At 38.6% G+C, this 14034-nt stretch overlaps 1 protein-coding gene across 2 annotated transcripts in view; it reads right to left on the bottom strand.

Annotated features, from left to right (window-relative positions):
* The window catches only part of PRIM2 (DNA primase subunit 2), a 355938-nt gene that overhangs the window by 61870 nt on the left and 280034 nt on the right, over positions 1 to 14034 (bottom strand). For both annotated transcript variants that reach the window (XM_043591715.1, XM_043591716.1), the window contains one exon: positions 10665 to 10747. In XM_043591715.1, coding sequence (XP_043447650.1) covers positions 10665 to 10747 — 83 coding nt within the window. The remainder of the gene's footprint in view (positions 1 to 10664; positions 10748 to 14034) is intronic.

Genomic DNA, 14034 nt, shown 5'->3' with positions numbered 1-14034 from the left:
TGAAATGTGTGACTTACAAATATTTTCTTCCAGTCTATGGCTTATTTTATTCTCAGTGTCTTTACAGAATAAAAGTTTTAACTTTGACAAAGTATGATTTATCAATATTTTTCTTTCATTGAACATACCAAACCCAAGGTTGAGAGTTTACATTTTACATTTAGGACTATAATCCACTTCAATTTAATTTTTATGTAAGATTTGAGGTATGTGTCTAGGTTCTTTCTATTTTTTTGCATATGGACATTCAATTGTTCTACAACAACTTACTGAAAAGACTATCCTTTTCCTATTGAATTGGTTGCCCATTGGCTCAGTGTGTTAAGCTGCTGACTCTTGATTTCGGCTCAGGTCATGATCTCACAGTTCATGGGTTTGAGTTCCACATCAGGCTCTGCACTGACACTATGGAGCCTGCTTAAGATTCTCTCTCTCCCTCTTTCTGTCCCTCCCCCACTCACTCTCTTTCTCAAAATAAATAAAACTGAATTAAAAAAAAATCTGGTTGCCATTTACAGGGCACCTGGGTGGCTCAGCCTGTTAAGCTTCCGACCTTGGCTCAGGTCATTATCTCAGTGTTCATGAGTTTGAGTGCTGTATCAGGCTCCATGCTCAAAGCGCAGAGCCTGCTTGGAATTCTCTCTCTCCCAGTTGCATGCACGGTCTCTGTCTCTGTCTCTCTCTCAAATAATAAACAAACTTTAAAAAAGTCAGTTGCCCATTTTTAAATATGTGGGTCTATTTCTGGATTTTAATTTTTCCCAGTTTATCTCTATGTTTATCATTTCTCTAATATCACATTGTTTTGATTATAGCAGTTTTCAAATAAATCTTGAAATCATGTAGTAGGGGGACAGTTGAGAGATAAATGCAGGCTGCCCATTCTCTTTGGCTTTATTCTGTTGTTCAACTGTTGTTTTCTGAAGCTTGAGTATCAAGCTCATTCAAAAAGGGAGAAATGTGATCCTATGAATGTACTTTTTTTAAAAAGTAGGTGATGCCCCAGCAATAAATAGCACTAATAGGAATTTACCCAAAGGAGACAGGAGTGCTGATTCATAGGGGCACACATACCCCAATGTTTACAGCAGCACTATCAACAACAGCCAAATTTATGCAAATAGTCCAAATGTCCATGAACTGATGAATGAATAAAGAAGATATGGTTTATATATACAATGGAATACTACTTGGCAATGAGAAAGAATGAAATCTTGCCATTTGCAACAATGTGGATGGAACTGGAGAGTATTATGCTAAGTGAAATAAGTCAGGCAAAGAAAGACAGATATCATATGTTTTCACTCATATGTGGAATTTGAGAAACCTAAGGACCATGGGGGAAGGAAAGGGGAAAAAATAGTTTCAGACAGAGAGGGAGGCAAACCATAAGAGACTCTTAAAACCAGAGAACAAACTGAGGGCTGATGAGGGGGGTAGGGGAGAAGGGGAAATGCATGATGGGCATTGAGGAAGGCACTTGTTGGGATGAGCAGTGGGTGTCATATGTAAATGATGAATCATGGGAATCTACTCCTGAAGCTAAGAGCACACTGTATACATTGTATGTTAGCTAACTTGGCAATAAATTGTATTAAAAAAAAAAAAAGGAGGTGATGCCATGTAATTCACAATGATCTCTTTTCTGATCATCAAGATTCTGATTATTAGCATCTAAGTATTTTTTATAGTGGAAGGTATCTTTCTCAAGTAGTTCTCTGAAATAAAAGTAGCTACATTGAGTTTTACTTTACATGCATTTTAATGTTTATCTTTACTTTTTTTCCACTATTTTAAAGTGCACTTGGAGTTTTTAAGATCTAATTTGCACTCATGCCAACCTGCAACTGAGCATTCATCAAAATGTTTTACATGGATTTTTCATTCATCAACTTTTTGCCCTTTAGAACACAGTCTCCCAGCTGCTTCATTCTACTGAGATCCACTCAAAAAAGACATCAATTGAAAGCAAAATATTATTTACAGCTTGCCCACATGCACTATACATCTGTGTTCATCTCAGATAAAAGGTTACCATGCAAGTCCAAAGGCTGATGTGGAAATTACTAGTCAGCTTCAACTCAGTAAAGGATCTGCTTAGAGACTGAGGGTAAATGGAGGAATGCAATGGAGTCAAAAGCAAAACATGTACATAGTGTAGGAGTGCAGACCATAGTGACTCCATCTTTGGCCCACCACCTTGTCCATGTCCACATGATGACCTCACTAAGTGCTACATGTTCCAGGCCCCTTGGAGGTTAAAGTATTCCCTGACCAGAACACAGGAAGGATTGTTCTGGTCTTTCCTAAATCTGATTAGGTAACAATTAGAAATAACATAGTTTCTCCCCCTTCCTGACTCACAGATGGCCACACGAGTTCTGTTAAATGTTAGCTATCAATTAGGCAAGTGTTCGTAGATCCTCTGACTGCACGACAGAGCCCTCCAGTGTCCCCTTACTCTATAAAATCATGGACTGAAGTCTGGACTCTAAGGAAAATAGCTGTTCAGCTATCCAGGTCACTGCCTGTTCAATCCTGTCAGTAAGTTACCCTGAATAAAACGCTGTGTAGACTGAATGGAGTTGCCTCTTTAGTTTCTCAGTCTCAAACTGCCTTCTCAGTTTGGGGGATATTTTACTGTCCTTCCTCCTCCTTCCAACACATAGTTATTACTATTAAATAAAAATAGTGATACTCTCAATAGACACAGTAATTGCCTGTATTTTTAAAAAAGTGATTCTTTATGATGGCTAAAAAAGCCTTTAGTTAATTCTTTTTCTAGATTCCCTATCAAATTTACTGTCAACAGTTCCCAACCTTTCCTACATCCAGAACACCATTCTTAACCTCTACTCTAAGCTAATAACCAGACCTTTTCCTTTGCAAGTTAGAGTTAAGGCCTCTTAATCTACTCCACCAATTTCCCTTTGTTCTACACCTCTACATTTTTCTCTATATTCCCAAATGGGCAGAAAGATATGCCTTTTTCTGTCACTATCCTTTTGTGCAAGTATACAGACTCCTTTCTTCAATAAGATTTTCACTTGTGTCATTGAATTCCCATGTGGCTCTTTCTGCACCCCTCCAAGCACAACCTAGCATCCAACTCATACAAAAGCTATGCCCACTTACTTCTCCAACATTTTTTTAAAAGCAGCTACCAAGTGCAAACTCACTGAATTACTATGAGAGATAAAGTTAAAAAAAATCTAATCCTCGTTTCAGGAAACTTACAAGTTAGAGGGGAAGATGAACGGTTAAATAATTATAATCTTGTGTAATAAGTTTAAGAGCAAAGGCATGTACAATATAGTCATAAGGGAAAGAAAAGTTAATTTTGCTTAATTCAAGAGAGATTATCTTTTTAAAAGTATTTTTATCAAGATTACCCTCAAGATACAAACAGGTTCAGATCTCCTCTAAACCATCACAAGATGTTTAAACTAGTATCACCCCGTCATTCCGTTCGCCAGCACATTTCTTGAAAAGGCTACTTATATCACTATCTACAAATCCAATGTGCTGTCTTTCATTCACTTATCTTCTAAGCAAATGTGTTCTGGCTTTTGATTTCTATCACTACAATGATACCTTTCACCAAATCGAAATTGGGTAACCCACTCAACACACCCAGTCACCACCTTTTCTCAGTCCCCCTCTCTCTGCTATGAAGGACACCTGGGGACCCTCTCCTCAAAATTCTCTGTGACTTGTATGATACTTCGTTTCCCTAATGTATTCCCCCTCCTCTCCCTTTTTTGTTCAGTCTTTCCGATTCTGCTTCCCTCTGCTGGCAAAAGGGAAGTGTTAGCCAAGCCTCCATTTTAAGACATGGTTTTTGACTCTCTACCCCCTCTCTCCATTACTTTGTTCTCCCTTTCTCCTCCAACCCACCCCCTCCCCCCCACCACCACACACACACACAACACACCAAACTCATGATAATCACCCTCAAGTAAACTGGCGCTGAGAGAGGGGAAAAAAACAAAACAAATCAAAACCCGTGGATTCAGAAGGCCTGGCTTTAATTCTGGTTCTATCACTGACCTATTAGCTGCATACCCATGGCATGTCACATCCTATGTGGCTCTATAAAAGTGAATAGCTTCCTATTGTCTCCTCAAACCCTACAGTTCTACATTTCTAACTGGGAAGAACCTCAAATTTCCACTTTTAACTTCTCTAATGAAGCACAAATCTACATTCTGTCTTCCATTTAAATATCCCACCTCTAAACCTAATCTCACAAACCAATTTACTTCTCTCGTCTATTAATGTTTATGTACTAGCACTTCCATTATCTTAAGCTTCAAATCCTAATAATCTATATACTTACTGCTTTTTATTCTTGCATTCTTTTTTAAAAATTTTTTTAACGTTTATTTATTTTTGAGAGAGATACAGAGCACGAGTGGGGGAGGGGCAAAGAGAAGGAGACACAGAATCTGAAGCAGGATCCAGGCTCTGAGCTGTCAGCACAGAGCCCGATGTGGGGCTTGAACCCACATACCGTGAGATCATGACCTGAGCTGAAGTCGGACTCTTAACCAAATGAGCCACCCAAGCGCCCCTGCATTCTCTTCTTTTAATTCCCACTCCCCATCCTCCACTCCTGACCCAGGCAAAATGCAAAGAGTAGATCTTCCAGAGGTTGGAAGGTGGCAGCAGAGAAGGAGGACCCTAAGCTCACCTTGTCCCATGACTATAACTAGATAACTATCAAATCATCTTAAATACCCCAGAAATTGACCTGAAGATGGAAAGAACAAACTCTACAACTAAACGTAGAGAAACAGTGGCCACCTCAGTGGAGAGGGAGCTGCAGTTGCCGTAGAAGGGCAAGAGACAGACTACCTCACAGGGCAGCTCAGGGGAAAAGGAATCACCAAAGCAATTGGCTTGGAAAGTGAGAGGAAATGAATTTTATAAATTCTTGCAACCAGTAGGGCTTAAAGCCTAGAGTTTTAAAGGTCAGCAGGCTTGGCTCTGGGAGAACTTGGAGGGCACTGGCACTGCTCTCGGAAAGAAGGCAGGGAAAACAGCCTAGGAACATACAGCCTGGAAACAACGATCTGAAGGGTGCCTAAGCACATAGTGGGGAGGTTATTCACTTATTTCAGAGCATAGCCCAGAGAGACAGTGTTCACAGAGAGATCCCTCTGGGAACAAAAGAAAATGCGGGTGCCATTTCCCTCCCCTGTCCCTCAGCATAAGCACAGAGCCACCTATGGGAAGCCGTGCAGCACCAACATTTGCTACCTAACTTGCTTATATCAAGCCCTGCCCCCCCACACACACACACAATGGTGGAATCACCCTTCCCACTCACCTTGCCTCAGTCTCAGAGCTCAGATCCCCTTTCCCAGAAGACTAGCCCAAATACCTGCTCACACCACGTCTGCTCACTTGGGAGTTTTGCAGAGCCTTGGTTCTGGTGACATTGGAAGTAGGTCTCATTTCATACACAGACCACAACACTCTAGCTAAAATATGTCACCTTCAGGAAAGGGATGAAATGCTACTCACAAAAGGCAAAGAGAGCCTTTGCAGATAACTTGCCAGAAAGATTAGGCCAGGACAAAACAGCAGATTGCATGCAGTACACACTGGAGACACTCCCAGAAGCGTCAGGCTGCGGGGAACAGGGATCACTACAAGGCAAGGAAGTACAGGACCACTTTTTCATAAGGGCATTACCCTCAAGAACAGGAGACATAGCTGACTTTCCAAACACAGAGAAAGAGGTACAGAGACTTAGTCAAAATGAGGAGACAAAGAAATGTATCCCAAATGAAGTAAAAGGACAAAGCCACACCCAAATACCTAAGTGAAACAGATATAAGTAACATAACTCATAGAGAATTTAAAATAATGGTAATAAGGATACTCAGTGGAAGACATGAATGAGACCCTTCACACAAAGATAAGAAATAACATAGCAGAGAAAAAGGGTATGATACACAAAATGAGAAACATGCTTAATGAACAGCAGGCTAGAAGCAGAGAAATGAATTAATGACCTAGAAGACAGTGATGGAAAGTAATCAAAATGAACAAGAGGAAAAAAAAGAATTCTGCAAAACAAGAATAGATGTAGGGAAGTCAGTGACTCCATCAAACATAGTAACATTTGTATTATAGGAGTCCCAGAAGAAGAAAGAGAAAGGGGGCAGAAACTTTATTTCAAGAGATAATAGCTGAAAACTTTCCTAAAGTGGGGAAGGAAACAGATATCCAGATCTAAGAGTCAAAGAGTACTCTCATCAAAATCAACAAAAGCAGACTGACACCAAGATATATTGTAATGAAACAGCAAAATGTACTGATAAAGAAAAAAAAATTAAAAGCAGTAAGACAAAAGAAGATAATAACTTCCAAGGGAAAATCCATAAGGCTAGCAGATTATTTTTAACAGAACCTTTCCAAGCCAGAGGGGAGTGGCATGATATATTCAAAGTGATGAATGGGAAAAACCACAGCCAAAATACTCTACCCAGCAAAGCTATCATTCAGAATAGAAAGAGAGATAAAGAGTTTCCCCGACAAATAAAACCTAAAGTAGTTCATGGCCGCTAAACCAGTCCTTCAAGAAATATTAAGGGGCCATTTTGGAAAGGAGAGACCAGAAGTGACAATATAAAGGTAGGAAACCCAAAAGCAGTACAACTGAGTATTTCTATAAAAAATTAGGGGCACCTGGGTGGCGCAGTCGGTTGAGCGTCCGACTTCAGCCAGGTCACGATCTCACGGTCCATGAGTTTGAGCCCCGCGTCGGGCTCTGGGCTGATGGCTCAGAGCCTGGAGCCTGTTTCCGATTCTGTGTCTCCCTCTCTCTCTGCCCCTCCCCCGTTCATGCTCTGTCTCTCTCTGTCCCAAAAATAAATAAAATAAAACGAAAAAAAAAAAAATCAGTCAAGGAACTCGCAAAATAATAGAGTATAAAATATAACAACAGTGGGGAGGAGAAGAGTAAAGAGTAAAACTTTCAATATTGGCAGATTACATGATACTGAATATAGAAATTTTGAGACTCCACCAAAAAACCCCTAGAATTGATAAAAGAATTAAGTAAACTCACAGGATAAAAAAAAAAATCAATGTACAGAAATCTACTGCATTTCTACACACCAATAACGAAGCAGCAGAAACAGAAAATAAGAAAAAAATTATATTTTACAATTGTACCAAAAGTAATGAGATATTTGGGAATAAACCGAACCAAAGAAGTGAAAGATCTGTACTCTGAAAGCTCTAAGACGCTGATGAAAGAAAGTGAAAATGACACAAAAACATGGAAAGACAAGCCATGCTCATGGACTGGAATAGCAAATACTGTTAAAATATCTTTACTGCAATCTACACATTTAATACAATCCCTATCTAAATACCATCAGCATTTCTCATAGAACTAGAACAATCCTAAAATTTGTATGGAACCACGAAAGTCCCTGAATAGCCAAAGCAATCTTGAAAAAGCAAAGCAAAGCTGACAGCATTACAATTTCACACTTCAAGTTATATTACAGAGCTGTAATAATCAAAACAGTATGGTACTCACATAAAAATAGACACATAGATCAATGGAACAGAATAGGAAGCCCAGAAAAAAAAAAAAAAACCTACAATTACATGGTCAGTTAATTTTTGATAAACCAGGAAAGAATATCCAAAGGGAAAAAGAAAATCTCTTCAACAAATGGTGCTGGGGAAAATCAGACAGCAACATGCAAAAAATGAAACTAGACCATTTCCTTACACCAAACACACACACACACACACACACAAAATCAAAGTGGAGTAAAAACCTAAATGTAAGACCTGAAACCATAAAAATCCTAGAAGAGAACATAGGCAATAACCTCTTTGACATCAGTTGTAGCAACTTCTTTCTAGATGTCTCCTGAGGCAAGGGGAACAAAAGTAAAAATAACTACTAGGACCAAATCAAAATGAAAAGTTTCTCAATTAAGCATCCGACTCTTGATTTTGGTTCAAGTCATGATCTCAGGGTTGTGAGACCAAGCCCTACATCAGGCTCAGCGCTGGGCATGAAGCCTGTTTAGGATTCTCTTTCCCCCTCTCTCTGCCCTTCCCCCACTTGCATGCACACTCACACGTGCACTCTCTCAAAATAAATAATAACAAAATGAAAAGTTTCTATATGATGAAGGAAATAATAAAATTAAAAGGCAAACTATGGAATGGGAATAGATATTTGCAATAACATATCCAATAAAGGGTTAGTATCTAAAATATATGAAGAACTTATAAAACTCAACACCCAAAGAACATATAATCCAATTAAAAATGGGCAGGGGTGCCTGGGTGACTCGGTTAAGCGTCTGACTTTGGCCTAGGTCATGATCTCACCATTCCTGAGTTTGAGCCCTGTGTCGGGCTCTGTGTGGACAGCTCAGAGCCTGTTTCAGATTCTGTGTCTCCCTCTCTCTCTGCCCCTCCCCTGCTCATGCCCTGTCTCTCTCAAAAATAAACAATGGAAAAAAAAAAAAAAGGGCAGAAGACTTGAAGAGACACAGCTCCAAAAAAGACATACAGATGGCCAACAGACACATGAAAAGATGTTTACCTCATCACTTACCATCACGGAAATGCAAATCAAAACTACAATATCACTTCACACCCATCAGAATGGCAAAAATCAACAACAAAAGAAACAACGTGTTGGTAAGGATATGGAGAAAAAGGAACTCTTGTGCACTGCTGTTGGGAACGCAAGCTGGTGCAGCCTCTGTGGAAAATAGTATGGAGGTTCCTCAAAATGTTAAAAAAAAAAGATCTACCTTATGATCCAGCAATCACACTACCGGGTATTTACCCAAAGAATACAAACTATGAAGTCAAAAGCATAATTGGACCCCCATGTTTATAGGAGCATTATTTACAAGAGCCAAGATACGGAAGCAGCCAAAGTGTCCATCAACGGATGGATGAATGGATAAAGAAGATGTGGTATATACACATATACAATGGAATATTACTCAACCATAAAAAAAAAATGAAATCTTGCCATTTGCAACAACATGGATGGAGCTAGAGAGTATAATGCTACATGAAATAAGCCAGTCAGAGAAAGACAAATCCCATATGATTTCACTCATGTGTGGAATTTAAGAAACAAAACAAATGAACAGAGAGAAAAAAGAGAGACAAAGCAAGAAACAGACTCTTAATTACAAAGAAAAAAATTCATGGTTACCAGAGGGGAGGGGTGGATGAATGGTTTATTAAATAAGTGATGAGGATTAAGGGGTGTACTTCTTCTGATGAGCACAGGGTGATGTACGGAAGTGCTGAATCACTATATTGTACACCTGAAGCTAGTACTACACTCTATGTTAACTAACTGGAATTAAAATAAAAACTGGAAAAAATAAAACAAAACAAAAAAACAACGGAGTATCTCTTCCAGATAGTGTTCCTTGGCCTCCCCTATTTGGTTATAGATAGGCCACCCTCTTCAGAAGATCTAAGACATTCTATGTGTACATCTCTCATAACACTTGGCATGTTTTCTTTCAGACTCTGGTTCTGTAGGAGCAGGATTTATACGATTCTTTGCATTTCAAAACAGCACTTTGACCACTGCCTTAGCCAGAGAACCACAAAACTCTCAAGGTCTGAAATAAGTGAAATTCAAAGTTTGGACATAGTAAAAAAGTAGAGTTTTGTACAGTAATTACTTTAAGAAAAAATAATTAAGGACATATAATGATTTGAATGTCACAGCTCTAAAACATGTATTGTTCTTCTTAAACTAAGGAAGCAGATACTCCTCTTGAACGTCAAATCCCAAGTCAATTCAAAAGCACATAGAGACAGCAGCCTTTGCAATGTCACAATATTTTTTAAAGCACATTTACTAAATTACTCTTAAATATTTGGTTTTACATTTGAACATTTCTTTTTTTATCTCAATTATTTACCAAAGTATTTTTGACAGATTATTCAACCCTATGAACTACCATTAGAAGTGTAAATTTTTTTTTTTAATGTTTACTTAATTTTGAGAGAAAGACAGAGAACATGAGCAGGGAAGGGGCAGGGAGAGAGAAGGGAACAGAGGATCCGAAGCAGGCTCTGTGCTGAAAGCAGAGAGCCCGAAGTGGGGCTCGAACTCACGAACCAGGAGATCATGACCTGAGCTGAAGTCAAGCTTAACTGACTTAGTCACCCAGATGCCCTTAGAAGTATAGCTTTAACATGGTAAGAGTTGATGCCAATCAGAACATTAGCCACTATATTATATCTGCTTTAACCTATAAGCAGCACAGAAAATTTCCCAAAATAAAATATGATGCCATTACTTTTCAGCTTCGTTAATAACCTTCAATGTATTCCTCTAAAAATTTATTTTTTTAAAAACTCCTAATTGAGATAATAAAACAAATTGAGAGAAAAAAGGTTTCCAGCTTCCTTTCTTACCAAGAAAAATAAGACTGCAGCCTGGCAGATAGGAGAACTAGAATTTCCAAGGAATCTAAGCCAGGCAAGTCAAAGCTTTAGCTTACTTCATGCAGAAGACAGGATGTGTGGTGTGAGCCCTGACAAGCAGTACAAAGCGCCACTGCAAGAACAGTAAGTGAAACTCAGCGACTGTCTGACTCCTCATTACTGAGGATGTGCAGCAGCGTCTGACCTACCTGGCTTATCCCGTCGGGAGAGATCTTGTATGACTGCAACTTCTGCTTCAGCAGCTCTGGATCACTGTGACGGAATGGGCACCCTGACAACGAAAAACAAGCCAGCACACCAACAAGGTTATTTACCCGGGACTTAGTACAATACCACACTCGAGAGACTGTCTAAGCTCCCCTTAATTGTCTAACAGCTTATTAATAAAAAAGTTAATTGCCCATGGGTGCAACTGCTTTCCTCTCTTTATCTAAATGACGATTTAGTTGTATGGTTATCAGGACACTACAGGCTCAAGAGTTACATAAAACATTACAGCATTCTCAGGCAAAGTTGCCCATTCGCTAGGAAGAGGAAACAGTTTTAATTATGCTACTTGCTAACAAGTAGAGATAACCACAAGGTAGCTATAAAACAGTTTATCTAGAAACTTTATACAATCTCACATTTTATTCTTATTTTTAAAAATTACATTAAAAGACTATGAGAAGATAATGTAAACAAAAAGAAAACTGTACAAACTCCAAAAAATATAAAAATCTCACATCATTTTCAGATGTAAATTTTATGTCTATTTCCCACAAAGTAAAATCCATACAAATTTAATAGAAACCACAGATGGGAATGAGACGGACAAATGAGAAAGTGTTTCACAGAAAAATAACTTTTGTAGATACATGTCATCTCTGTATTATTTCATGAGTAACGCAATAATAACGATGAACTACTAAAGTATTTGCATAAATAAGAACACAGAAGAAATGAAATGTAAAAACTGTATTATAAGGACAAAATCTAGAAAATTTCATATATTTTAATAAGAAACAGCGATCTAAATGAAAATACTTATTTTAAAATTTAATTTTGGAAGGCAGATTACTTTTTTTTTTAAGTATACAGATGATGGATCTATAAGTTAATTAGAAACAATTATGCAGTTTTTAAAAAAATTTTTTTTTCAACGTTTATTTATTTTTGGGACAGAGAGAGACAGAGCATGAACGGGTGACGGGCAGAGAGAGAGGGAGACACAGATTCGGAAACAGGCTCCAGGCTCTGAGCCATCAGCCCAGAGCCTGACGCGGGGCTCGAACTCACGGACCGCGAGATCGTGACCTGGCTGAAGTCGGACGCTTAACCGACTGCGCCACCCAGGCGCCCCGAAACAATTATGCATTTTTAACGAAAGCAATGGGAAATGGGTTATAGCAAAAACAGGAAAGGGCCTAGATGCCAAACAAACACGTTTACCAAAAATCTTAACTATAAAAAACATCCACTAACCCTATGGACTCCTACAAATAATGAAAATTCACAAAATTCATAGTTTATACTTCATTCAGATTAAAACTATAAACCTGTAGTACAAGGAAACATAATGAGCAGCTGTGTAACATGTGGCTAAGAGTCTGGAGCTGTAACACCTAGGTCTGAATCTCAGTTTCCCGCCTAGCAGGTGGGAGACCACAGGCAAATTCTTATCTTGTCGCTGACTGAGCTTCACTTTCTGTCCAGGGAAGGAAATAATCACTCACAGAACTCTTGTGAAAACACAATATAAACCTTTTATATGCTCCTGGCATATAGTAAACACTCAACATGTATACGCTGTCATTATTATTCTCAAAAATAAAAATAAATAAAAATCTGATAATGAAATTGCAAAAGATACCAATAAGAAAGAAATGAGGCTGCACAAGGAATTCTTGGGTAAGCCCAGAATTAGTAAAGGGCACAAAAAAAAGGAGATTAATTGAATTATCCAAATTACATTTGAAATAATGACTGTATCTGTATGGAAAAAGTTATAAAGGGCAAAGCCAAGAAGAAAATGAAGATTGCCAAGGTACTAAAGGTCACAAAAAAGTGTTATTAAGCTATGCTGACAATAAGCAAAAAAACAGAAAAAAACGATTACTACTTAGAGAAGCTGGTGTTATTTTAACAGATAACAGACAGAAAATAAAGCTCAGTAACTCCTGTTTATTTTTTTTCCTTCTTCCACCTCAAAGAAAATTATCTTCAAAACTGGACAGGGTTGAACCAGGTAACCAAAAATGAAGTGAATGCACACCCAGTTAAGTATCTGACAAAGCTTTCCAATATCCATTTGCAGAAGAGACGGATAAACTTAGTCTGGAATGTAGTTATGTATAGATTCATAACAGTGCTGGTTAACGAAATGATACCAACACAGGGGACTAAACAGTTTTATGAACAACGTAAAACTAAAAGGACAGGGATATCTCATTTCTAGTCTGGCCTGTGAAGAGCTTATACACTGTTCCATCCTAACTAGGAAAAAGTTGAACTGAAAAATCAACAACTCTGCTTAGACTCATCAAAGAAATCAGATCACAGGGCACACCACTGTCCCCTAAAATTGGAGAGAGTGGCAGATACAGAAAATCACAACATACCAGAGCAGAAATCTCTGCAGGAACCAGTGCTGCGGTAGGAAAAACCTTACCTATAACTGAGAAATTTTTGAAGTCTGGACAAGTCTGAGCATCAAAAACTCCAAGGAGACCCAGTCATAGGGAAGCCCCATACTTCGTAAGCCTAACTTCCAGGAGCTCTACCAAGTGCTCATGGTGAATAATAGAGAGAAATTCTCTCAAGCTTCTGGCATGGGGAGGGGAAAAGTAACCATTTTAATACTATAGAGCAATCTACTCTTAATAAGGCCTGCCCTCAGAACAACCTGTTTTACTGGAGCCTAAACTTACGGGGTTTTATCAGAGGCTAACCTATCAGGGGTAGGGAAGTACCCAACTCCAGCCTCCTCTAGGCATCCTGTCCCACCTAAGGGAGAAAAACTGAGTCACTGTTGAAGTTGATAGTCGAGGGCCACAGACTCACTAAAAGACTAAGCAGAGGACTAGAGAACACCAACCTCTCTACCTCCCTGCTTACCACCCTATTACTAAAGGTCTATTGATTGGAATTCTTTTCATCCAGTATGTCATGTCTACTTTTTAACAAAAAAGTACAAGGCTTATCAAAAGGCAAACAATACAGCTTTGAAGAGACTGAACAAACATCAGAACTAGAGTCAGATATGGCAGGGATAGTGGAATTATCAGACCAAGAATTTAAAATAACTATGGTTAATGCTAAGAGCACTAATGGAAAAAGTAGACAATGTGCAAAAACAGATAATGGAGGCAGAGAGATGGAAATCCTAAGAAAGAATCAAAAAGAAATGCTAGAGAACTAAACACTCTAATGGAAATGAACGTCTTTTATGGGCTTATTATAGACACGGCTAAGGGAGGAATCTCCAAGTTTGAGGTTATGCCAATTGAAACTTCCAAAACTGAAAAACAAAGACAAAACGACTAAAGAAAGACAATAAGAACAGAATATGTAACACCT

The sequence above is a fragment of the Prionailurus bengalensis genome, chromosome B2 (genome assembly GCF_016509475.1).
Source record: "Prionailurus bengalensis isolate Pbe53 chromosome B2, Fcat_Pben_1.1_paternal_pri, whole genome shotgun sequence".
In the NCBI taxonomy this organism is placed as follows: Eukaryota; Metazoa; Chordata; class Mammalia; order Carnivora; family Felidae; genus Prionailurus; species Prionailurus bengalensis.
This window is presented reverse-complemented; position numbering and strand designations above follow the sequence as displayed.